General features: G+C 39.0%; 1 protein-coding gene across 9 annotated transcripts in view; it reads left to right on the top strand.

Annotated features, from left to right (window-relative positions):
* fgd4a (FYVE, RhoGEF and PH domain containing 4a) overlaps window positions 1-27,632 on the top strand; it is a 253,803-nt gene that overhangs the window by 215,108 nt on the left and 11,063 nt on the right. For all 9 annotated transcript variants that reach the window (XM_043709240.1, XM_043709244.1, XM_043709249.1 and 6 more), the window contains 9 exons: window positions 1,750-1,906; window positions 4,053-4,191; window positions 10,138-10,196; window positions 13,190-13,339; window positions 14,089-14,181; window positions 14,279-14,358; window positions 17,814-17,844; window positions 24,628-24,723; window positions 27,478-27,603. In XM_043709240.1, coding sequence (XP_043565175.1) covers window positions 1,750-1,906; window positions 4,053-4,191; window positions 10,138-10,196; window positions 13,190-13,339; window positions 14,089-14,181; window positions 14,279-14,358; window positions 17,814-17,844; window positions 24,628-24,723; window positions 27,478-27,603 — 931 coding nt within the window. The remainder of the gene's footprint in view (window positions 1-1,749; window positions 1,907-4,052; window positions 4,192-10,137; window positions 10,197-13,189; window positions 13,340-14,088; window positions 14,182-14,278; window positions 14,359-17,813; window positions 17,845-24,627; window positions 24,724-27,477; window positions 27,604-27,632) is intronic.

Here is a 27,632-nt window from a genome sequence, read left to right on the forward strand (position 1 = left end):
GTTCAGCATTATTTATGATTCATCATGAACTGAGATTACTAGCCGCTTGGGATTGACTTTTGATTTGGCAGAATCTCATGCCAGCCTTTTCTGGAAAACTTTAATGTTGTATTTAATGATCAATAAAAGTTATAAATGATGATTCTATTATCCACTGTTTATTTCAAACAAAATAATGCAAGGCTCAATAGCTGAGATTTTCCTTTTTGATTTCCTCTTTAAGTGTGGGGGTGGATGCCAGTGAGAGCGCTTATTGGATTAAGTGCCAATCAGGCACTTCAGTGTTGGCCCAGTGGGCTTCCTCAGCCAGTTAGTTTGTGGGTCAGTGATGTCCTGCCACATCTGAGGCTGTCATCTGAACAGCAGTGACATGCTGGAGCTTAAAAATGTGTTGCTGGAAAAGCGCAGCAGGTCACGCAGCATCAAAGAAGAAGGAGAATCGACGTTTCGGGCATAAGCCCTTATGCCCGAAATGTCGATTCTCCTTCTCCTTTGATGCTGCCTGACCTGCTGCGCTTTTCCAGCAACACATTTTTAAGCTCTGATCTCCAGCATCTGCAGTCCTCACTTTCTCCTAGTGACATGCTGGAGGACTAGCCTTTTAGCTGCAAGGTAATGTGAAGACTCGGCCTGACAGGTAGTTAAGTGATGTTTTGTTTGAGAAAGGATCGCAAGATGGGGGCTCAGAGGCAAGGGCAGGGAGTGACTTTCAGCAGCTGCTACCATCTCTCCACCCCTAACCCAGCAGGAAGCCTCCTCTGTTTCAGCCAGCTACAAGGTTAATTGGACTGGTGGCAAGTTGCACACCTCAAGTAGACTTTAATTGACTACATAATAAGGGCCTTAACTCATGGAGGGTTGGGAAAATCAACCATGGGTCTTCCCACATAGAACTTGATCCCTTTGATGGCTGGAAGGTTACATAATCCAATTGGTTAGCCTCAGGGAGATATCTGTCACTCTGCCTGACTTCTATGGTGGGGAAAACTCTGCTCTGTTTCTTGTGTATTCTTTGTTTAAAATTTTTCAGTAATGAGGCTCTCAGCTCCTCATGCACAACTTTGTAATTAAATCAATATGTCTTTGAAACCCTTTTAGTTTTCTGTCACAAAATGCAGGCCAAAAAAATACAGAAATATAGATTTTACTGAATCAAAGTTATGTTTCAGTAAATTAGTATTGAATATTTCAATGTGATAATAGCAAATATTTGTGCTTTTCTAATTGGTTCTGGAAAATTTGAATTTCCTATTGAAAATAAATCTTTGCAACTCCATCCTTACTATACATGCACCTTTTGGTTTGAGTTCCAGAGACTGTTGCCTAGAAACATACAGTCCTTTCTGAGCACATAACACCAATATTAGTATTGGTCACTAATTCTTCAAAGAACATTTCTCTTGGAACCTAAACATTATTATCCCTTTTGTACACGAGTTGGTACAAATAATGGTCTTTGTCACTTCTTCTTCTTACATCATTTTGTACCTTTTTTAAATAAATGTTTAAATGACCTCTTTCATTTTTGAAGTACGCAATGATGGAACAACCTCAAAACTATTGTGATGTCACTTACATAAGTTATGCTGTTGAATTCTTAAATAGATTTCTTTATGAATTCACTGCTTCGGAACTCGAGCACCAATACACATGCTATTATTCCATGATACAACACTTGGAAACATTGTATACTGTACTGTGGACATGAGCACTTCTCATAACTGTAATGCCTGCATTTATCTGTTCTAGGAATAGCACACCGCAAATAGGGGATATTTTGCAAAAATTAGCCCCATTTCTGAAGATGTATGGCGAATATGTGAAAAACTTTGAAAAAGCCATGGGGCTACTGAAAACCTGGATGGGCAGATCACCACAGTTCAAAGCCATTGTTGAAGAAATTCAGGTAATCAGCAAGCACAATTGTAAACTTATAATTACAGGCATGAAGATTGGCATAAAGTAAATTTGTATATTTAGATATAGTTTATATTACATGTGGAAAAAGTATAAATGCTCCAGAAATCTTCAAAATATGATTGTAGTGTGAAATATGTAGCAGAATTCATTATGCTTTGGATACATCACAAATAGCTATGAGTAAAATGGATGCTGATCCAGGAGGGTGTGATTGGGATAAATAACCAAAGGATTAATGAAATATCTGAGATTTTTCAAAGGTTGATGGAAAGAAAGATTTAAGGAACAAGCTTTAAAGAATAGGTCTGAGATAATTGGAGGTTGCACCACCAACAATGGGAAGACTGAGGGAGAAGAGAAATGCTGGAATTGGAGCAATGGAACAGTTCAGGAAAGGAAAACACAGCCAAATAAAATGGCAAAAATAGTCAATGTCATGAAGATGTTTAGGAAAAAGCAGCATGTTACTTTTAGCATCTTGTAATATCTTTTTTAATAATGGGTCTTTTGAAGAGTTGTTTTGTTTTGAATTAGTAAAGGCAAGGATGATGGACAAATGAGGCATAGTACCAGACTGTTTTAGTCAGGTTAGAATCTGTGGATGTTGAAGGATAAAAATCCAGCAAGGTGTTTAGTAGTGACATGTTGAGTGTAAAGTTATAATCAAGTGGTCTCTGATCAATATGACATGGGTGTTAAAGCTCAGCTTTTGGCAGAACAGAATGTCAAGATTAGAGCAGTCCTGTTCACTCTGAGAATACAGCATGAGAAGATGATTGAAGTCAATAGCAAGTGCATAGCATTTGTGATGGGCTGAAAATAATTACCACCTTCATTACCACTTTGCTTCTTTCTCTCTCATGTTGTATAATTGAGTAAAGAAGTGTACCAGTTGGCATCGCTGCACCATTCTTAATTTGATTTACGTACACATGAATCCATGAATTAGGATCAAAAATAAGCCATGCGCCTTCCTGTAGTCTGTTCCACTGTTTAATAAGGTCAAGACAAAAATGTTATTCGTTAGTAAGATTAGCAATCCAATTTATGGTACTCACTGGAAAATGAAGCGTCAGCTGTATATGAGCCATTGTATTGGTTGCAATGTTTGAGAAGATTTGTAGCTCAAGTTGACCCATCGTATTGGGTCATCATCAATCAAATAAATAATTTGTTTCAATACAGTCTCTATTGAAGCAAGGTCAAACCTCTAACAATAGACTCACGTCCTGATTTCATCTGGATAGACATAGTTGGAGTTGAAACTCCACAAATTGCTTCATCCCCTTTCTTGCAGTTTGGCTGAGTCAAAGTAAGTGAATTATTTAAATTCATCCACAAGTTCAGAAGACTTTGAGAGCAGTTAGGGGTAGGTAACATATATGGCTTTATTACCAGCATCCACAGAGCAATTTGTAGCCCAGGGACATGAAAATAACTGGACTGGCTCTATTCCAGTTATGATCAACTAACTCACTGCAAGTAGATGAATTTGATCCACTAGAAACTGGAGGGAAAATTGAAGTGGATGGTATCACACTGGAACAAGTTGATACATTTGCTTATTTAGGGCAAACAACTGAAGATAACCAATGTGATGGAGAAGTTTAATGGATAGAAATAACAAGAAATAATTTTGTGAAGCTAAAGATGTGTTAACAATAAGAAAACCTGAGTTTGTAACAAGGTTGGGGGTGATGGGGGGAGAAATAACTCATGAAATACTACCTTCTATCCACTTACTTATTGTCAAGGCTTGAGGCTTATATGAAAAATTCTATGGGAGACTACTAGTGCTCTTTGAAATGACATATATGCTTCAAAACACCATTGTATAGACAGTAAAACAAATGAAGAATTTATCAAAAATGCAAGAGCAGAAACAATTTGGTTAAAGTGATCTGCACAGAGTTTCAGTATTTTGGCTATTGGATAAGAGCTGAAAGCTATTGATCTCTTCTAGGAGGCAAAATGGAGAGGACATTCCAAATGAATACGTTTTATTCCTACAGCCTCCTTTATTACTGCTGGAGCTAATTACTTAAAGTTCTGGTGTCTAGTTTCTTTATTGCATTTATTTTGGGGCATGCTAGCTTAGATTCATACATTTTTTGATATTTGTTCTCCTTCAGAAACAAGAGATCTGTGGTTCTCTCACGATACAACATCACATGTTAGAACCTATCCAGCGAATTCCTCGCTATGAATTACTCCTCAAGGATTATTTGAAGAAACTACCACAGGATTCCTTGGACAGGAAAGATGCAGAAAGTAAGCAGTGTCTGAATTATTTTTGAAGTAGAAGAGAGATCTCAGTATTAAACCGATAATGTTAATTGATCAGGTCAGTACAATGGTTCTGAACACACAGCAAAATTAAAGCTACAGTAAACATTGCTAATAGATTTTGTGCATTTCTTTTTGTATTTTTCCTCCTTTTTAATTTATTGTTTATCTTTGCCTACAGCCTTAGACAATAAGCAATACTGATGTGTTGTGTTTTGTTTTTAGATTCTTTAATGAGATAAGGATGTCACTGTCAAGGCCAACATTTGTTGACCATCGCTAACTGCCCTTGCAATGAATGATTTGCAAGGCCATTTCAGAGAATAGTTAATCAACCACATTGGCTGCAGAGCATTAGCCAGGGTCTCTGGATTATTAGTCCAGTAATATTACCACTATGCAACCATCTGTTGTTGACCAGCTTTGACTTGGGATGATATGCCATGACCCCAACCCAAGGCAGAGTCGGGTTTTGTTTCAAAATCTGTGCATTAGACAGAACCAGATGGGGGTGTATCAATACTGGTAGTAGTCTAAGTTTTAAGGCAGGCTGTTCACGATCTGAAACTCACAGTTGATATTGAGATGAGTTTCTAGCCTCTGATTCAATTTTAAGGCTACCATTTTTTGATTTCACCTTTGTCTCTCCTTTCTCTATGCCTCCATTATTTCCAGACTATTCCAGTAATTTCCTGATGTATGTCCTTATTACATGGTCTATAAACTTCACATCATTCAAGATTCTGCTCACAGTTTGTCTTAAGTAGTGGCAAGTCCTTTTCCTTTATCAGCCCTATGTTTGCTGACCAGCACTACCTCTTGACTTGAGCAAGTTTGATTTTAAAATTCTCATCCTTGTTTTCAATCACTTCATGATGTTGCTCCCCCCGCCCCATCTCTGTAATCTCCTCCAATCTGATAGCCCCTCAGGATTTCTGCATGCCTTCAATTCTGGCCTCTTGTCAACTTCAAATAATCATTGCTTCTTGGAGCTGCCTTCCCAGTAGCACTGTGTACCTGCACTGGATATCCTCTTCAAGGACAGCTGGGGACAAGCAAAAGATGCTGGCCTTGTCAGCGATATCCAAATCCCAATAAAGTTAATACTTATCAAAAAAACAACTTTGGCCATGTCTTCAATTATCTAGGCTGAGAGTTCTAGTATGCTCTTTCTGCACCTAATCATCCCATATCTCTTTCCTACTTTATGACGCTCTTTTTAAAACTCTTTGACTAAGCTTCCATTTTATTTGACCACTGAAATCCTTAGACTTGATGTCATCATTCATTTTACAATGCTGCTAGGAAATACCTTGAGACATTTTATTACATTTGCAGTGTTACATACTAATAATTTGAGTACTGTTCCACACCTTAGGGATTCTTGAATTAGGGGGCTCTTGTCCAGAATATTATTTCTCCATATTTTTTAACCTTCCTTCATACAACATGCTCCCTGATATTTCTGATTCTATTTCTATACATGGTGACCAGGTAAGAATGGGTGAATCAACCCTTCTAAGCAAACTTCTGTATTGACTGCAACAAAGATTTGCATTATTTTTAAGCATGAAGCTATATCTTTCTGCAACTAAAATGTAGTTAACTAATTTTCACTAAGTAATAAGGAGTCAATTGCAAGACTTTCCTTCAAGTATGAGGTCAAGCAGATGGTTGCATTTATTTTAAAGTTTTCAGCTCCTTGGCCAGTTTCTTTTGAGAGAGAACTGGAGATGGCAACTTCCCTTCTTATCTCCAGAAGTATTTGGAATCTTGCTTGAAATACATGGCTGGGTACCGTGTGCGCCTATTGGGTTTGTTTGGGTAAAAGGACCATGTAATGTAGAGAGGATGATGAGTCCACCACCTTCCCCCACACCCTACGCCTAGATCCATAATACAGAAGGTGGTCAGGTTCCAACATCAGCAGTCTGCCTGCAAGCTAAAAATAAATGAGAGTCAGTTGAACTTGTTAAAGGCTCAACTAACCTAACATTATGCTGCTGATATCATAATATGTTGCAAGTAAGATTCATGACTTGGTTTAACAAGTGATTAAAATAGCAGAAGGCAAGTGTGTGCTAACATTGTAGGGTACCCTTTGCCCATCAGAAACACCCGACAAGAAGTTAGCATCTCCCACTACCACCTCCCCACTTGCAAGTTATTTAAAACCTCCCCTTCCTCCCTTGTTTCCTCACTGATTTGCCAAACTTTCCCCAGCTCAATGTTCCTAGACTTGCCTGGATTCTGAATTCATGGAGTGTCCTTTGTGGATCTGTCTGTAGTCCCAGCACTGCCCACTATTGAGCTGCTAGTCAGGACAGGAGGTAGTCTCACTGGGAGCTTGTTGAGCCAGCTTGCCTGCCTGCACTATTTTATGACTGCAGGGCAGGCTTCTAAGGGCCAGCCAGCTCATCATTGACTGACTTTTCATCTGGAGCAGGAGGTGAACCTTCTGCAGTGTGTATTTCCAAAACTTTTTCTCTCTGGTGGCTCTGTCTGTGACAGCCATGGTGTCAGTATTCCATCCTCTGTATTTGTTCATGTCTTCCAGAAACTCTGTTAGTGCTTGATGCTTATCTGGGTTATAGGGAGTTCCTCTTTTTGCACACCCTCAGTCTCAGTGGCTCTTCTTTTTAAGCAGTTTGCCTTATCTCAAAACATTTGAAAGTTTTAAAAGTCATACCTTCAAAAGTACAAGTGTACAGCCTTGTGGATAAATTTGCATGACACTTCTTTTTGACCCTGCTTCAAAGTTATAGAATTCTAAAATGACACTGCACGGATGAGGATGTTCAGCCAGTGTGTCTGCATTAACTCATTGTACCTAATCCGTCTCACACCCCTACATTCTCTCCATTTTCCTGCAAGTTTTTTTCCCTTTCAAATATTTACCAAATATGTTTTTGTTTGTGAAAGTTTTATTATTGAATTAGCTGCTTCTATTCTTCAGGCAGAATAGTCAAAATTGTAACTATTAGCCAAGTTTTTTTTTTAAGAAAAAGCTTCTCTCATGTTTTTTTCTCTCAATATCCTTAAATCTCTTTTTCTTTATATGTTCACTGATCCTTTTAACACCGAAAATATTTTTCTTTTTAGTTACTTTACTAGAGCTACAAAATTATTTACATCTCACACTAACCTTTCTCTATTCTAAGGAGATAATCAGTCTTTTCTAATCACTGATCGAAACTGAAATCCTTCACTTTACTTACTGTTTTGATAATTCTTCTCTGTTCCCTTTCTTCCCTAATGCTTAGTTCCACATCTGTGCTTTTTGTTTGTAATCTGTAAATTACTTTATCATCAAGTACCTTTTTAATACCTTTCCAAAAATTATTTATGAAGTCCATTTCCATCACCTTTGGTTGGAGTATTCCAGATCCCAACAACTGAATGGAAAAATTTAGTCAGTTACCATCTAATCTTTTCCTTAATGATTTTGAATCATGATCTCTAGTTATTAATCCACTCATCAGTTCTTCTTAAACGAATAGAACCTCTCCTCATCTTTCAGTCTCTAATGGATAACTTCATTTTTCTCTTCTCCGAGGAGAATAGTCCTGCTGTCAGAAAAATAGAGATAACCTATCCATCTTTGCTTACATGGGGTAGAACCTTCTGCTCTTACTGGTGAGCTTGTAGGTGAGAAGGGCACTTTATTAGGCAGGATGATGGTGTACCTGAACCCCACACCTTCTCACCTTTGCTGAAATTAAGTTATAGTTTGGAAGGCTCATGGTATTAGCCCAGTCGCATGTAGCCATATTGTACGAATGACAACTAAAACAATGTTAAAAATCACACAACACCAGGTTATAGTCCAACAGGGTTATTTGGAAGCACTGGCTCTCAGGATGCTGTTCCTTCAGGTGATTATGGAGAATAAGATTGTAAGACACAGCTTTTATAGCAAAAGTTTAGAGTGTGATATAACTGAAATTATATATTGAAAAAGACCCAGGTTGTTTCAGTCCCACCTCCCCCTCCATACGCACGCACATGCATGTGCGCGCACACATACACTCACATATAAGTTTGTGAGGTGAATTTGTACTTGCAGAATTAAATTTTACTTTGCTCAAAAACTGCATGAATCCATGTAAGATTCTGTAAATCTGTTTTTTAGATTAGAATCAGTCTGATCATTGTGGCACATACAGCCTCACAGGGAGTTAACACCTTCAATACCTTATCTGGGCCGACATGACACCAATTGTTAAAGTGCACTTGAGAATGTAACTTTTTAAAAAAAGTTTTGCAATTTACATATGAAAGAACTGAAACTAATGGTCATTCTAAAAGATGACAGACTTAACAAACAATCCAGGTCTTTTTCAATATATAATTTCAGTTACATTACACTGTAAACCTTAGCTATAAATTCTGTGTCTTACAATGTTATTCTCCACAATCACCTGATGAAGGAGCAGCACTGCGAAAGCTAGTACTTCCAAATACTGGTGGGTGACACGGTGGCACAGTGGTTAGCACTGCTGCCTCACAGCGCCAGAGACCCGGGTTCAATTCCCACCTCAGGCGACTGACTGTGTGGAGTTTGCACGTTCTCCCCGTGTCTGCGTGGGTTTCCTCCGGGTGCTCCGGTTTCCTCCCACAGTCCAAAGATGTGCAGGTAAGGTGAATTGGCCGTTCTAAATTGCCCGTAGTGTTAGGTAAGGGGTAAATGTAGGGGTATGGGTGGGTTACGCTTCGGCGGGGCGGTGTGGACTTGTTAGGCCGAAGGGCCTGTTTCCACACTGTAAGTAATCTAATCTAAAAAAAAATAAACCTGTTAGACTATAATCTGGTGTTGTGGGATTTTTAACTTTGTACACCCCAGTCCAACACTGGCGTCTCCAAGTCATAAGTAAAACTATGGTGGCCCCTCTACCAAAGGCACTAATGCTGATCAATGAACATGGTGCCTGCTAAGAGTCACTACCTGCCTTTGCTACCAAAGCCCTTGCTCTCCCACACCCCTGGAATCTCACCCACGCCTCCCCCATTACTTTATCTGTGGTCTTCGACACTTCATGATCCTGGGACTGCAATGGATGTTTCTCTGGAGCAGCCATAGCCTCCCTGATCACAAGAGCTGCTGGCTTATGGTTTGGTGGAGCTTTTACAAAGAGACAATGTGGGTCTCTTACCATTTCTCCAGGAGGCGGACAAAATGTCTGTCACCTCAACAGGATTCCACCATTGAGGCAGGAGAATCAACGTTTCAGGCATAAGCCCTTCTTCAGGGCTTATGCCCGAAACGTCAATTCTCCTGTTCCCTGGATGCTGCCTGACCTGCTGCGCTTTTCCAGCAACACATTTTCAGCTCTGATCTCCAGCATCTGCAGACCTCACTTTCTCCTCAAAGGATTCCACCATTACCTAGCTTTGGTCTAATAATTAAATTCAAACTTTTAACCTCTGCGGATGAAATTTGAACTCTAGGACATTAGTCCAGGTATCTGGATTGCTAACCCAGTAATATAACCACTGTACACCAGTCTCTTACATGTTAAAATGCTAATGGTTCGGCATATTTCTGGAACATCGTATGGTAATGAATGTTGGTACAAACTGGTGGTGAAGAATTGCTCCAGTGTGAACTTCCAAAAGTTTACATTGGACTTTTAAAAGTACAACACCAATTTAGAGGCTCTGGCAATTTTGGAGAATAACAATTTTAAAGTTGTAACCTCAGCTCAGGGTTCACTTGCCATTGGTGACCCATGTAAACAATTGGGGTAATAATGCCACCTGGGACTTTACATTTGAATTGTTTTCTGATAATTTCACTGACCATAACTTCCACTTTTATGTTTTCAATTAACTTAACATTATAAAATGCATTAGTGAAAATCTTTGTCACATTGTGATTTTGGATAATTAAGCTAAGTATTTTAACGTTTTAATCTATTTACTATTTTTCAGAGTCCCTTGAAATTATTTCCACTGCAGCCACGCACTCAGATGCTGCAATCCGTATGATGGTGAGTGCAAAGATTTTTTTTGTTTTAAAGTTTTCTTTCCATAAAGGGCACATGTCAGGATAACCTGTAGGATTGCCAATTGCGAGTAATTACAATTGAAAACATTGTAAACACCAGGGTCCTTAATACAAAAAAAGACAGAAAAATCCAAATTTAGGAGTTGTCAGTGATTTTTGTACTAAATAGTTATTGTGAAGCATACAGACAGTGAGACTTCCTAGTCATGAACATGTCTCTAATTGCATCTACTTACAGATTGTAGTGAATCTGATTTACTGCAGCTTGTTTGATTTCATTTCACAAAGCTGCTGGAGAAATCTTCCTCGGAGCTCAGGAAAACAAGACCAATGCACTTCTGTGGCTAGCAAACTGCTCATTGACTCCTGTGTGGTATTGGGCTAGGCTTCATGGTTAAATTTGCAAGCTTTGGAGTGCAGAAGGTGGGTGGGTGTGTAAGGACTGTTCAGAAGGTTCCCTTGTTATTGCCAGTTCCCACCTCACTTCTGTCCATGTTTGAAGCAAGGCTGTAATGAGGCCAGGAGCTGAGTGGCCCTGACAGAACCCAAACTGGGCATCACTGAGTGGGTTATTGCTGAGAAGGTGTTGCTTAATAGCACTGATGATACCCTCCATCATTTTACTGATGATCTAGAGTAAACTTATGACAGTAATTGACAAGGTTGGATTTGTCCTACTTTGGGCAATTTTCCACATTGTTTGGTAGATGTCAGTGTTTTAGCTGTGTGGGAAGAACTTGGCTAGGGAGCGGCAAGATCTGGAGCACAAGTCTTCAGTACTATTCCAAGAATATTGTCAGAGCCCATAGCCTTTGCAGTATCTAATGCCTCCAACCAATTCTTCACAATTGGAGTGAATTGAATTAGGTTGAAAACTGGTATCTGTGATGCAGGGGATCACTAGAGGAGCCAAGATCAATCATCCATTTGGCATTTCTGGCTGGGGAATATGCCAGCTGATGAGGTCACAGATTATGCTGAAGTGCAACTCTGCTACTGTTGGCCCAAAGCACTGAATAGATGCCCAGTCTTGAGTTAGATCTGTTCATTGTCAGCCATTTAGCACAGTGGTAGTACCATCCTACATAGAGGATATTCTCAATCTGAATGTGGTCACTCGTACTGATACAGTCATGGATAGATGCATCTGAAACCAGCAGACTGGTAAAGATGAAGTCAAAAATGTTTTTCCCTCTTTTTTTTTTAGTTCTTTCACCACCTATCACAGAGCCAGTCTAGCCACTATCTCCTTTAGGACCTGACTATCTCAAACAGTAGTACTGTTGCCAAGCCACCAGTGGTGATGGACATTGAAGTTTCCCACCCAGAGTATGTTTTGTGCCCTTGTCACCCTCCATGCTTCCTGCAAGTGTTGTTCAACATGAGTACTGATTCATTAGCCAAGGAAGAGCAGTATGTGGTAATCAGCAGTAAGTTTCCTTGGCCATATTTAATCTGAAATCATGAGACTTCATGGGGTCTGGAGTCAATACTGAGGACTCTCAGGGCAACTGCCCCCTGACAATTTACCACTGTTCTCTGCTGGGTCTGTTAATATTTCCAGGGATGGTGATGGTGGTGTCTTGGACATTGTCAGTAAGGCATGATTTCATAAATATGACAATGTGAAGCCGTTGCTTGATTAGTCTGTGGGGTATCTCTCCAAATATTTCCACTAGCCCACAGATTTTAGTAAGGAGAACTTTGCAGAATTGATAGGGTTGTTTCTGCCATTGTCTCTTCCAGCGCATAAGTTGATATGGGCGGTTCATCTGGTTTCATTTCTTTGAGACTTATGGTGACCTGTAGAACCGAATGGCTCACTTGGCCATTTCAGAGGGCAGTTGAGTCAATTGCATTGCTGTGGGTCTGGAGTCATGTGTAGGCCAGACCAGACAAGGATGGCAGATTCCTTTCCATGAAGAACATTATTGAGCTTGATTGGTCTTCCAACAATCGACAATGTTTCATGGTCATCAGAAGATCCTAAATTATTTTATTTTATTAAATTTAAATTCAAATTCCACCATCTGCCATGACGTGTCTCAAACCTCGGTACACAAAACAGTAGCTATTTTCACATTGTGTTTGCTCACACCGAAGCACACGTGCTATGTGCTGTTTTAAGACACGCGTGCAGATTTTTGGCCCTGCTTGCATTCTGTCTCCCCATCACCACGGCCTGGATTCCTGGATCCCCTTCCTTTCTCACTCTGGGGGATTCCCACTTGTCCCATATCCGCTATCCCCTCTCCCGACCCCTGAAACTCAATTCAAAATCGTGTGTGCTTCCCTGCTCATGGGCAGTAATACATTTGTACATGATGTCACTCGCAAAGTCTAACACAATGATGTTAGTGTTTGGGACCTTACACTATCCGTTCCTTAATCAGCGCACATGTAGTTGCCTGCAGTTGCTGGTGTCAGCAAACATTGCGGTATTTTTTATTGACCCCTTGGAATCACATGCAGCTACACTTGCAACCAACTAATCTGATTGGATAAGATTGAAAATGACAAGCATTGTGACCAGTTTACTTGTGGCTCCACTGTTAACGATTACAGTGAAAGGGGAGAATAGGCTAGATTACAATAAAATATAAAATACTAAGAACTCACTGACAATCAGCTTCAGTGTAAAATGTCAAGATGTTCCAAACACTTGCTCACAGTTCATTTGTTTCCAATTTCAACACCATCCTTAGGCCAGAACCAGAAGTTATGCACTTCTATCTTGGAAGGAAAAATAATTTCCATTCCAACATTCCTTCCAAACATCTAAACTTGCATATCAGTTCATGACCAGCCCAAAATTGATTTTGGTTATCCAATAATTTGTTACAATTTGTTAAAAGTAGAGGGCACAGAGCATCAAAACCTTAAAAACAGGAAAGAAAATTACCTGGAGTAATGTTTCTTCTAAATAGAAGTTAAAATTTAAACTTGAAGAGATTGCTAATATTTTATTACATTTAGGATAAGATGAAGAAACTGATTGACGTGTATGAAATGTTAGGAGGTGAAGAGGAAGATATTGTTAATCCATCAAATGAACTGATAAAAAAGGGGCAAATCCTTAAACTGGCTGCTCGCAACACGTCTTCACAAGAAAGATATCTTTTCTTGGTAAGTGCTTCTACTAATAAGAAGGCACAAACTGGATAACCTGGCTGGAGGTAATGAGAACTGTTGATCATTTTGTCAAAAATTAAAGTTGCCATAGTACTGGAGGACTATGTGGCCATTCTCTCTCTCTCTCTCTCACTCTCTCTCACTCTCTCTCACTCTCTCACACTCTCTCACACTCTCTCACACTCTCTCACACTCTCTCACACTCTCTCACACTCTCTCACACTCTCTCACACCCTCACACCCTCACTCTTTCACACTCTCTCTCTTTCACACTCTCTCTCACACTCTCTCATTAGAGAGAGATGACTGCTGGTGAGCTTAACCCAAGGGCCAACCTACCACAAGTGAGGGGCAAGGTTGAGAAGACTGTACTTTGCATGGTAACTTCATCTGGTGTGGGATCATATTAGAACCACAATTATTCTTCTCCATATCTTACCATGAGACCTTTTGAGCTCCCTTGCATGCACTTTCTCTACTTTAGAAAATCGATATTTAATGATCAGCATTTGAATTGATAGTTATACATATCTATGATATAAACAGAAAAAAATGCTATGATCCATTTAGGTAAGGAATTTTATAATGGGCAGGCAACATCTTTAAAATGGAGAAACTCAATTCAGACAGTCAAACGCGCAACATTTCAGCTAAAATTGTTGATTATTAATTCAATTTCTGGATGTGTATTATATTGAAATAGGTTAATTCAGACTCTCTATGATTTTCTCCACCCACTACAGTTAAACAACATGTTGCTGTACTGTGTTCCCAAATTCAGCTTGGTGTTCACACGATATTCTGTTCGTACAAAAATCGGCATTGAAGGCATGAAGGTTTGTCAAATTCCTACTTAATTATGAGCTGCAATAATTTTTTGTCTTTTCTGAATCATGTCAGCTAAATGTATTTCATATGTGCTTTCATATTTAGGTCATTGAGACTCATAACAAAGATTACCCAAACACGTTCCAGGTTTCTGGAAAGGAACGGACACTAGAGTTGCAGGCTAGGTAAGATGCAATCTGCTTTAGCTGCTATTTCAGACATAAGACCATTCTCTACACATTGTTATGGTGCAATAACATTCAATTGAAAGAATGAACTTTCATTTTACATGGTGTTTGTAAATATGAGACTTAGTTTCTTCATCAATTCCACATGTTCATGTTCCAGCACTGCCTGGTTAGGTGGATGACATCACATGCAGCATGTGATGTGAAGGAGAATTGGGAATGAGGATTCATCACCACCTAGAATTTCAGCCCCACCACTGCCCATTGTCTCAACAGTTTTTTTAGGTTAGGTTACTTAGTGTGTAAACAGGCCCTTCAGCACAACAAGTCCACACCGACCCTCCGAAGAGCAACCCACCCAAACACATTCCCCTACATTTACCCCTTCATCTAACACTACTGGCAATTTAGCATGGCCAATTCATCTAACCTGCACATCTTTGGACTGTGGGAGGAAACTGGAGCACCCAGAGGAAACCACGCAGACACTGGGAGAATAAGCAAACTCCACACACACGCAGACACTGGGAGAATAAGCAAACTCCACACAGACAGTTGCCTGAGGTGGGAATTGAACCTGCGTCTTTGGCGTTGTGAGGCAGCAGTGCTAACCACTGTGCCACCATGTCACAGTGGCTGTTCTAATTATGGTGGGCACCTCATGGAGATGAGCATTAGCCATGCTTGCTATCTCTTCTTGTCCATTGTCTTGCAAGAGAGGATAATGTGTCATTTGCGTGTTGAGATGTTTGGTTAATACAGCAGTTGTCATCATTATGATGCACTTACTGGCAGCTGTACAATCCATATGCTTCTATTGTGAGGTTGTTGCATTTCAGGGCCATAGTCTACTGTCAAACATGAAAAGTGGACTGCATCTCTTGTTGGAAATCTTTAACACTATCCTTTGTTCTGAAGAATGTTTTCAGGTAGGATCATGAAAGACTGGGTAGAGATTTCAAAAACAAGTTGATTCTTATCAAACATTGATCTCGAGCTCCACCTGCAGGATATGAAAAGTATTTTGAGCTCGTTTGGAGTTTGCTCTGAATAAGTTTTAAATTTTGGCCTATCTGCGGAGTGAACCTGCTTAAAACACAGTTAGCACTGGCTGCACATTACAGTCATAATAATGAACAAACAGCACATATTTGTCAGGCTACCTTTTTCAGAAATGCCTTCATGAAAGGGAAACCATGCCTGACCAGTTTATTAGAATTCTTTTCCCAGAATCATAAGCTTCTTATGGTAGAAGGAAGTAATTGAAACCATAATGTCTGCTGTATTATCAACTCCAGCTATGGGTGTCTAGTATTTCTTGCCTTTTCTCTAATTCCTTGCATATCATCACTATCCAAAACAGAATCCAATGCCTCATTGCCATTGAGGCCCTTTTGAATGTCTCAATTGAACCTGCCTCCATACATTTCCAGACAGTGTATTCCATTCCCTAACTACTTGCTATTTGGGGGTGTGGGGGGAGTGGGGAGAAGAAGCTTTACTGACATCACTCTTGCTTCGTTTGCATATCACTTTAAATTTATGTCCATTCATTCTTGTTTATTTTACAATTGGGAATAGCTTCATCCTATCTTCTATGTGTAGCCTGCTTCTTATTTTGAAAGCCTCAGTCAGATCTTCCTTCAGCCCTCTTTGCTCCAGGTAGAACAATCCCACATCCTTTAATCTATTCGCATTGCTGAAGTTTCTCATATCTAGAATCAATCAAGTAAATTCTTTTGCGCTGTCTCCAATGTATTCTCATCATTCCTGTAATGCGGTGCCCATGATTGTGCACAACACTCTAGCTTAAGTCTAACAAGTGTCTTATACCTCACTTTTGCGGTAACAAGCAGGATAGACAAAGGGCATCCTGAAAATGTACATTTGGATTTCCAAAAAATGTTTATTAAGTTACTGCATGGAAGGCTGCTTAAAATAATCCATGGTATTAGAAGTAGGATGTCAGCATGAATAGAGGATTGGCTAACTAATTGAGGGCAGAGTTTGGATAACGGAAACATTTTCAGGATGGCAACCTGTGACTAATGGTGTAAGTGTTGGAGCCACAATTCTTTACATTCAATATTAATAACTTGAATGAGAAAAATGGATCTTCTATTGCCAAGTTTGCAGATGACACATAATTGAGAAAGCAAGAATTGAGGATCACAGTCTATAGAGGGATATATACACGTCAAATGAATGAGCATAAACTTGGCAGATGGAATATAACGTGGGAAAATGTGAGGTTAGGCACTTTGACAGGAAGAATAGAGGAGCTGAATATTATTTAAAGAAAGAAAGATTGCAGAAAGCTACAGCATAGGATTTTGGGGATCCTTGTGCATAAGCCATAAATCTAGCAGACAATTTTTGCAAATGGAAGACAAATGGAATGTTGGCCTTTACTCCATTCCCCTTGAAATAAATATAAATAAATGTTTTTCTGTAACTAGACAAGTTATTGGTTAAGACCACACTTGGAATACTGTGAGCAATTTTGGTCCCCTTATCAAAGGAAGTTACACTAGCATTGGAGACAATCCAGAGAAGGTTGGCTGATTTGATAATGGTTAAGGAGAGGTTGAGTAGGTTGGGTTTGTATTCATTGGAGTTAGGGCAGCGACCTTATTGAAAGATGAGAATCTTTGGGGGTTTGACAATGTAGATTCTATAAGGTTGATCTCCCTTAAGTATCTAGGAGCAGAGGGCCTAGTCTTGGAGTAAAGGGTCATCCACTTATGACAGATGTAAGAAACCATTTCTTTGGAGAGTAGTGAATTTGTGGAATTCTTTAGTGCAGAGAGTAGTCGGACCTGATTCATTAAGAATATTCAAAATTGATAGAGATGGATTTTTGATCATTGAGGGAACAGAAGGTTATGTGGATAAGACACAAAAGTGAAGTTGAGAAGTATCAAAACAGCCTTTGTTTTGTACTTATATATATACATGAGCATAAATGCAGGTGCTAACAAAAGTATGAAAGTTACTTAAATATTGGCTAAATGCTTGAAGGGAAGAATTCTTTTTACAATGATTTTGGATGAAGACTGTGTTATGTTTCTAATTTTATGTTGGTATTTTGTTCTCCCATTTTAAATTACAATTTGGGAAAATAATAATCCATTGAGGCGATGTAATGAGTATTGGTGACAGCAAAATTCAGAATGTATATGATGTGATATATTTAAACCTCCTACAAATATAAATTGTGTTCAGATTCTGACAGACAGCAGTACAATAAAATGCATCCACGTAAATACAGAAAACTATTCAAAGAAAATGACTTTTGGCACTCCTAGGGAATATTCTGTCTGTTTTGAGCAAAACCATAACCTGTAAAAGGGAATATGTTTTGCTTTCTTTATGTATACACCATGAAGAAATGTTTTCCCCATTAGTCAGTACTTTGAAATGTTTCTAATGAGGATATTGTGTTATTTCAGCTCTGATCAGGACAAGGAGGAATGGATAAAGGTAAGAGCTGTACTTAATGAATGGCAGTCATACATTGCATCTGACTCATTGCAACACGTTGAGAACTTATTTTGATAAGTCAATTTTCTTGTAAGCAAGATGTTTGTCATTTTGTTCAGTAAAAAAGTGACTTCAAACTTGTAGTTTCAAAAGGTCTCCTCCAATGTGGTGTTAATGCACCTTTTATTAAGATCTGAAATTAATTTCTATGATTAGTCAACCTCTCGATTATCACTCGTGGTTAGCAAGAGGGATGGAAGACAATTAACTGAACCTTGACTTTTTTTAGGTAGAAATTCTGAAGTTCATGGTATCTTTATCATATTGTACCATTTTATAGATTGTCAAAATCAAGTGTTTTGGTGTTCAGATTGTATAACCCAGCAGAATTTAGCAAATAAGGGAAGAATCTTCCTCATTTAGTGATAAAACCACAGAAACATGCAATAGTTCTGCGTTGGGGCTTCACCAAGTTTTTAGGTATTCTTTGATGCAACTTTTGGCATGCTCTCCCGCACGCTTTTCTTTGTATAAGGATTAATGCTCTGGCTTGATGATGTGGGATCGTGTTCAAATAACAACCACAAGTGGTGATTGGTGAAAATAGTCTCTTTATTCAGCAATCACAGCACAAGTTCGAGGTAGCCATAGAATCCCAAAATTCAGCTCTTACAAGAACTCCTTTGTACACAGTTCTTAGCTGGAAATGTGTTGCTGGAAAAGCGCAGCAGGTCAGGCAGCATCCAGGGAACAGGAGAATCGACGTTTTGGGCATAAGCCCTTCTTCAGGAAGAAGGGCTTATGCCCAAAACGTCGATTCTCCTGTTCCCTGGATGCTGCCTGACCTGCTGCGCTTTTCCAGCAACACATTTCCAGCTTTGATCTCCAGCATCTGCAGACCTCACTTTCTCTACACAGTTCTTAGGCATATTTAAAATCTTATTACTATAGTGTTACATTTTTCATCTATAGTACACAAAGATTTGAAGGGCTTCTGTCCTAGGGGACAGGAGATGGGTTAAAATGTGTTAAGTGCTGGCTGCTACTTCTCATGGGATGTTTGTTCAGTCTGAATCATTGAATCCTTATCATGTGGAAACAGGCCCTTTGGCCCAACAAGTCCAGGCTGACCCTCTGAAGAGTAACCCTCTCAGACCCATTCCCTGACTATATTACTGTACGTTTACCCCTGACTAATGCACCTTACCTATACATCCCTGAATAGCCTATAATGGGCAATTTAGCATGCATAAGGGGCAACTTTTTCACGCAGAGGGTAGTACATACCCTCTGCCAATGAGCTGCTAGAGGAAGTAGTAGAGGCTAATACAATTGCAACATTTAAAAGGCATCTGGATGGGTATATGAATAGGAAGGGTTTGGAGGGATATAGGCGAGGTGCTGACAGGTGGGACTAGATTGGGTTGGGATATCTGGTCAGCATGGATAAGTTGTACTGAAGGGTCTGTTTCCATACTGTACATATCTATGACCTGACCTGCATATCTTTGGGCTTTGGGAGGAAACCGGAGCACTGGAAGGAAACCCATGCAGACACAATGTGCAAACTCCACATACATTCGCACGAGGTTGGAATCGAACTCGGGTCCCAGGTGCTGTGAGGCAGCAATGCTAACCACTGCTGTGCCACCCATCTGCTTGCATAATTAGGTGGTGTTAGCCCTTTTGTCTTCTAAAATAGTAAATGTTAGTCAAAAAAACTAGGCCTATGCTCAGAAAAGTTAGGAATTGTAATAAACAATTAAAGGATGTTAAACTGATTACTGCAGCTGGATTGTGAGATGTATTTACTATTTGCTGGTATGAGTTTCATTCATTCATGCAATTTCTTGCAAGTTTCTTAAAGGGATAATGGCCCAGTTAAAAGGTATTTAACATGTACTTAATCTATTTAGGTCCAGGAGATAGTCAGTAAGGGCTGATTATAATTATAATGTTTCATGGAGACTTGATGGGGATGATATTGTTCTGTATGCTGATAAGGTGTGGAAATGCAGTAATAGTTTAAATTTGGATACTACAGAACTGAGGTTTTCTGAATGAATAGATGAAACAGTGTTATAGTAAAGAACGGGTTAGTAGAGGGTTATGAATGAACGGGAACCTGGTATTAATGAATATAGTAGGCTGGTGAGTGAGTTAATAAAGCCTATAATACAATATCTTACAATGTAATGGTGGAGTGGGGGATATGCTAGGTCATGAGGCTGTAGGTTTTATTGGAGTGCAATTTTGTTGCTGCTGATAGCCAGTTGTGCCTCATGGATGCCCAGATTTGAGTTGCGAGATCAGTTTGAAATTTATCTCATTTAACACAGTGGGAGTGCCACACTAGTCTCCTTGTGAAAACAGGACTTTGTCTCCACAAGGACACTGCATTGATCACGGCCATGAATAGATTGATCTGCAGCAGGCAGATTGGGGTAGATGAGGTCAAGTATGTTTTTTCCTGTTAGTGGTTCCCCCACCACTTTGTCTCAGACCCAGTTTAGTATCAATATCCTTTAAAACTTGACCAGTTTGGTCAGTATTAGTACTGCTGAACGACTTTGGGCACTGAAATTTCCCACCTAGAGTACACATCATGCCCTCTCCACTCTGGTGCTCCAAGTGCTAAATTTGAAATGAAAAAACAACCATTTCCATTCAATACACAAAAATTTGTACAGTAGTCACATTAGAGCCCCTGTCTAGGGAAAGATTTGTCATTTATGACTTTCTAACTTATCAACTGGTTCTGGAGCTATTATACACCTGAGCTTACTGCAGATTGTCCAGTAAATTAAGTAAATTCTTCAGGATTTTATTCCAAGATTCCTTTACAGGCACTATCACTAACTCTCTTTAAGGTGATTGAGTTTCACAATATCCTTCTCTTCTCGGGAGCACTGATCTATACGAACATATTTGTTAGAGGACTTCAAAGAACTGCCCAAAACTCAGAGTAAAACTTACATTTAAAAAGCTGTAAGATTCGGGATGGGTACATTATTTGGATCTGTCCCACCAGTATAATTTAAAAAAACACTACAACAAAGTTCAATGTGTACTATTTTTAAAAATCTCTAAGCTCTAGGTGTTCCCCTTAAGCATTAAAGAAACTCTCTCTAAACTAGTTGTGAAACCCTACCAAACAAGTTGGCATCTATCCAATGCACACTTTAAGCTCTTTAATTCTAAAGCTCAACATTAAAAACTTTTAAAATAAATCACCATGGCTACAAAAGTACTTACAAGTCAAGTATTAACTTCAGCCACTATAAAACCCTAATGTTAGTAACTCAAACCAAAAAACCCAAATTTGCAATAAATTATACTTAAAATAAAATCTCAGTCTACATGTCACATGTGAATAGGGCTGAGTTGCCTTTGTCATTTCCGGTATCCATCTAGGTTGGTGCTCAGTGGTCAGTCAAGTTTCAGTCTTTTTTAGACCTTTAGTGTATGAATACAAATGAGTGCTAGGTCGTTTGACGAGCATTTAAAAATCAACCACGTTGTTTATCTGAAGTTACACACCAAATGGCAGAATCTCTTCCCATATAGGGCATTAGTGAACTGGTTGGGCGTTGACAATCAACAATGGTTTCACAGTCATTACAAAACTTTCTGATTCAACTCTGATCTCCAGAGTATTGCCTAGGTGTGTGGATTACTAATCTAGTGACAACATGGCAATGCCTTTGCCTCTCCATGCAATTTTAAAATATCTATTCACTGGTGGGATGTGAAAATTGGTGGCTGGGTCTGCATTTACTTCCCACATAAAGGTGGTGGTGAACTGCTGCCTTGAACCATGTGCATGTGCTGTAGGTAGATGCGTAATACTGTTAGGGAGGGAATTATAGGATTTTGACCCAGTGACACTGAAGGAACAGTAAAATATTTAAGTCAAGAAGAGGAAGGGAACTTGCAGGTGATGGTGTTACCATCGAGTTGCTAGTGGTTGTAGGTTTGGAAGGTGCTGTCTAAGAAGCCTTGGTGAATTTCTGCAGTGCATGTTATAAATGGTGCACAATGGTGCTACTGGGAGAGTGGATGTTTGTGGATGTAGAATCATAGGATCATAGAATGCCTACAGTGTAGAAGCAGGCCACTTGGCCCATCGAGTCAATCTGAAGACCACCCCCCCCCCATCTCCCTGCCCTATCCCTGAAACTCAGCATTTCCTAATGCTAACACACCTACTCTGCATATCCCTGGACACTATAGGTAACTTAGCAATGCCAATCCACTGACCCTGCATATGTTTGGACTGTGGGTGGAAACCAGAGCACCTGGAAGAAATCTGTGCAGACACAGGGCGAACATGCAAATTCCACACAGACAGTTGCCCCGAGGGTGGAATTGAACCTGGGTCCCTGTTGCTTTGAGGCACTAGTGCTAACCACTGAGCAAATCAAGTGGGCTATGTGGTGGTGTCAAGCTTCCTGAATGTTGTTGGAGCTGCACCCATCCAGGCAAGTGGAGGATATTCCAACATTCTTCTCACTTCTACTTTGTAGTTGGTGGACAGATTTCAGGAAGTCAGTTAGTGCAGTATTCCTAGCCTCTGACTAGTTCTTGTTACCAATGTATTTATATGGCTAATCCATTTTCAGTTTCTGGTCAATGGTAGCCTCCAGAATATAATGGGAGATTCTGAAAATTCCCCAGGTCCCTTCAGACTAGTGAGTTAAATTCCATCAATTTCCTCTTACCATTCTTGTGTTTTTTTTTTAACAAAGCAAAAATTCATTTGTGATCTTAGCTATTGCATCAAAAAGGACTTGATCCTCAAAGGAGGGAATCTGATTTGCACAGCTCAGCTCAGAACATCACCTCAACCTTTTTTATGAAACATGTTCATACCACCTGGAAATATTGGAATTTGCCAGTGTGGTGGTTACTTGGGCCATACTCTCATAATCTTTTATTGACTCCCTCAGCAGGAGGTCCCACTATGGTGTTTGTTTTAGTGGTGGTCAGCTCAACTCCACTCCCTATTATGTACAAGTTGCTGAAAATAGATCCTTACTGTTGAGATTATTAACTTCTGTTTTAGTGTGGAAGCAGGGTTGAAGTTTCCTGTCATTTTCCAAATAAGGGCAATTACACCCTTTTTTTTGTTTTTAAGGTTTTATAAGTGTGTCTCTGTATCCATCGCCCCTCCATTAGTGTCCTATTAAGGTTGCTATGAATCTGGTAGAAAATAACAATTCAGAAAAAGAACAGGGGAATTTAAAAGTCAAGATTGTGTTGCTGGAAAAGCACATCAAGTCAGGCAGCATCCTAGGAGCAGAAAAATCAACATTTTGGGCATAAACCCTTCATCAGGAATCTGCAATCCTCACTTTCTCCCAGGGGAATTTAAAAGTCAATATTATCTTGATTGGAGTGTAATGGTCAGAGTTCTTTTATGTCATCTTAATCCTCTGCTGCTGAACTCTGTTCTCCCGCAACTGACAGAGGAAAATATTGTAGTTCTATATTAAATCTTCAATACGTTTTCACAGAATCAGGATGCAGCATGATGGATGGAGGTAATTTGCATACCTAATCAGTTTTATTAACTATTTTAACTATCTGTCATTACATAAGGTCATTTATATGGCTGACTAGTGGTACATATGAAAATCTGGCAGGTTTGCATTGAGTGATATCTCTTTCTAACTTTTTAACCTGTACAACCTATTTTGTTTTTCTTTGTACCAGAAAGTGCCCAGTATAAGGCAGTGAGATGCTGCAGCTTTTGGCTGTACATAACACTGAATGGCATAGCTTACATAAATAACACCAACCTGTTCCTGACCAGTAGTGGTTCTGTTTTCAGTTCCAGCACTCCTCACTGACTTCAGGAATGTTCCCCCCATTCTTTTTGTAGATAATGGCTTGTTTCCAGTTCCTTAGCAAGGATGAGGCCAGGTCGTTCTGCTATAATTCCCTATAACGCGATTTGACAAATTGGGGACAATGTTTCTATAGTGCGAACTTTTAAAGTGTGTATTGGTTAGAACGCAATTCTGGCCCCATTAGTTTAAATGGTGCTGCTATTACACAATTTTCTTGTAACATGGGATTGCACAGAAATGGAACTACCACAATATAGCGGAACTGATGGTATGTCTATAGCGCCGGACAACAGTTTTACAAATACAGTTTAGGTGTTATGCAGTCATTAACAATGCAAGAAGTTAATCATAGATTTATTCTATTCATCCATCCATAAAAACAGTTTCAGGCAGTCCTTGACCCACTATCTGCTGATTATTTCATCCTGTTTACTTGGCAATTCTTTGTCAGCAGTGATTTGATGCGTTCTTCCATTGTCAGGGACAGGGCAAGGCAATAGGTCCCAAATCTATCTCAGCTGGAATTAGAGTCAAAAATGACTGATTTGCCTTGTGGGATGCATGTGTCATTATGCAGACAATGCTTAAAATAAGGAAAAAATATCATACCCTATGTGGGAAAATAATCTGACTCTGAGGCACAAAATGATCCACTGTGTTACACTGATATTTTTAAATAGTTTGTGATATTTGTAAACCTTCGACTGAGGTCCAGAAGTTTGGGTGACCCAGTTTTGCAGTGAATGCACCAAATAGCACAAGATGGTTAATTAGCCTTCAGGATCAAGATCAAATAACTTTACACTACTCTATACAGCTCAGTATAATTCCCATCTGCTGAATTGACCTGCTAAGTCATGAAGAAGCTTTCTTTGTTGGCTCTTGAATTTTTAGAAGTTTGGTCTGTTCTGTGTTTTTATTTTTCTCATAGGCTCTAAAGAGCACCATACAAGATTTTAATCAGAAGAATGAAACTTTCAGGTCTGCAATTGCCAAGGAAGGGGAGGAGCAGGCTCCAGAAGTTTCGGTAAATTCCTTGACATTTATGATGTGAGGTCACCTCCGGTAGCATATTTTACCTGATATGGCTGATGATAACATTGAATAAGTTCAAACCCAGAATGAAACCTGGTTTCACAGATCATAATTAAGCTAATGGCATTTAACTTTGAATCTCGTTTTCCTGGTGATTGCTCAATGAATCGATTCATGAGGCTGCCAGAGTTCTATTGATGCAGAAACACAAGTTGATTGCACACCCAGAGTATTATTACTTCTATTTTTTTTAAACTCATTTTAATTGACTTTCTAGTTTTCTGCTTTGGTCTGCAGGAACAATTTTAAGATGTATTTTCGGTTCCAATGGTCTAGAATGCTTTTCAGTTCTGACAGCCACAAATTCTCACCCTTTAGATCCTCCAAACTACCTGCTGCTATGTGGAGTTGTTCTGCTAGACTGAAAACCTTATTCTTCTTTGTGGTTGAAATTGAAAACCTGATTCTTCCAAATGGAACTCAAACTCAACAATCATTGAGTCCCGATCATTTGTTTTCTGTACCATAAACTCAGCAGTATAAACACTTTGTGAACTAACATTATAGATATCTGGCCAGGCCTGTAATAAGTCACATGCTTTCTTGGAAATGATGTATTTAAGTCCGTTATTCCAAAAGACACTTTGACATTTTTTAAAAAATAAGTTTCACCGCAGAATTGAAACCAAAACCTATCTGCCTTAATTACAAAAATCCAAATTATCAAATAATGATACATATTTACTATACCTTTAACAAAGAAACTGAGCGAGGTGGGTCCAATACATATTTATAAACATTCTCAGACACCCAAGTCTCTGAGCTAATATTGAACTGAAGGGTTACAGCAGAAAGATATGCTTTCAACAGAGTTTCATGCTTCAAGTGATCCAACATAAAGTCTGTAAAACAAAACTACATAACTTCTATGATCCCAGCCAATGTTTGCTCTGACCCCACTCAGGTCTCCTCTGAACTGCTCCAAAACTTTAGGTCTCTGTGTTTTCTAAACCAAAGTAAAATCAATTCTTGATTATTCAAAACTGAAATTAAGCTAACTGCATTAAATGTTTACTCCAACTGTATAAACAATTTTCATTAGCATTGCAGATGTGTCCTGTTCTTTGATAAGTCACTATTCTCTAAGGACTGTCTGCCCTTGTTTTCTTCTCTTAACCCTTCACAGAAGTAACAAACACCCTTATACTGTACCTCTATTTTAACATCCAAAGTCTCAAAATGACATTAATATTTAAAAGCTCATGTTGTTGTCATGTTTTAGTGATTGCAATTCAGTAAAGGAGTCCCTGGATATCCATTCCATGATGAGGTTTCTGCTATCCTGATTCAGTCTTCAAAATGACTTAGGATCAGTCCAACAATGTAACTTTAAAAATGCTCATTGGCATCTGTGCATGAACTGCTGCTTCCTTGGCAACACTGACTTTGCAGCTTTGCGCTGAGAGACATTTTGTCTCACTGCTAATACATAAATAACAGTAACCATTTTGTTTACAACCAATCTCTGGAACAAATGTCTGAGTTATATTAAGCTTATAGGTTACAGAGAAGCATGTTTCAAGTGATCCAAAATAAGCTGGGAATGAGAGATCTTTCTAATAGCATTGGACCTGAGGATAGAGTGATTATATTTTTTAAGAGACATGCTCATAATATTATGTCTCTGCTTGTAACGGAGGCTGAAAGGCCACCATGAAACCACTGTTTATTTGTTGTAAAAACCCATCTGTTTACTAATGTCTTCTGTCATCCTTATCTGGTCTGCCTTGCATGTGACTGCAGTCCTCAGTAAAGCAATTGATTCTTAACTGCCCTCTGGGAAATTAGGGATGGGCAATTATCGAATTTGGTGAAATGCAAAATGAAGAACATGTTCAAAACTTTCTCTCAGTTGTGTTTTTCCCTTTAGTATTATGCTTCAGTATCTTTGAATTATTTGGGACTTGTTAAAAAAGTATTGCCTATCAATTTTCATTATATTTTTAAAATGTGTTCTTTTTTAACTAACTTAAAGTTTAAAGAGTTTAAATTAATACATTAAATTTTCTACTTTTGCGTAGCAAGTTTTTTTTTGTTTCAATGTAAGAACTTAATTCTGAAATGAGAATAATGCTGTGAATAGATTTCACCATAGTAATCCACAATCCTTGACAGAGGTTGAAAAATACATTCTTCTCAATAGCACTGTGATGGGTGTGAATCATGTCATGAGTAAACTTTGGAGTTCAAGGAAAAAAAGTCACTTTTTGAGGGATAATATTTTATTCCTCTTGCCAAGTTATCTTTCTCCACCAAAATATTCCAATATTTTTGTTTCCTGCATATTTAACTTTCCTGAAATCTGCTAATGTGAACATTTAACCAGTGACACTGAAGACTATCTATATGTAGTTCATTCCAGTACATTTGCCAATTGACTGAAACATTGCTAATAGTGCTGTTAACAGGGGTGCAGTTAGCATGTTTACTGATTCAGTGCAAAGTTTGAGACATGAAATTTAAATCCATCTATAAATGCTCAACTCTCAATAAAAAGTTTGTATTAAAAATCACTTTTAATTATTATGATCTTAATGGATCTTTAGACAAAGCTGCCATTGAAAAGAAAATATCACTAAGGGAAGAGGTCAGTTTGAATTATAAATAAATGTTCATACACTAGCTCACTGGCATGCCCATCTTTGTTTCAAATTACCTTTTTTTTTCTTTCTCTATCAATCCAAAGACTGCGGAACTGGGAATGAGGGCACCAAGATGGATTCGAGACAATGAAGTTACTTTATGTATGAAATGTAAGGAGCCCTTCAATGCACTGACTAGGCGAAGACATCATTGCCGTGCTTGTGGATATGTAAGTGGATTCTGATTCAAAATGCTTGT

The sequence above is a fragment of the Chiloscyllium plagiosum genome, chromosome 19, assembly GCF_004010195.1.
Source record: "Chiloscyllium plagiosum isolate BGI_BamShark_2017 chromosome 19, ASM401019v2, whole genome shotgun sequence".
Classification (NCBI taxonomy): Eukaryota; Metazoa; Chordata; class Chondrichthyes; order Orectolobiformes; family Hemiscylliidae; genus Chiloscyllium; species Chiloscyllium plagiosum.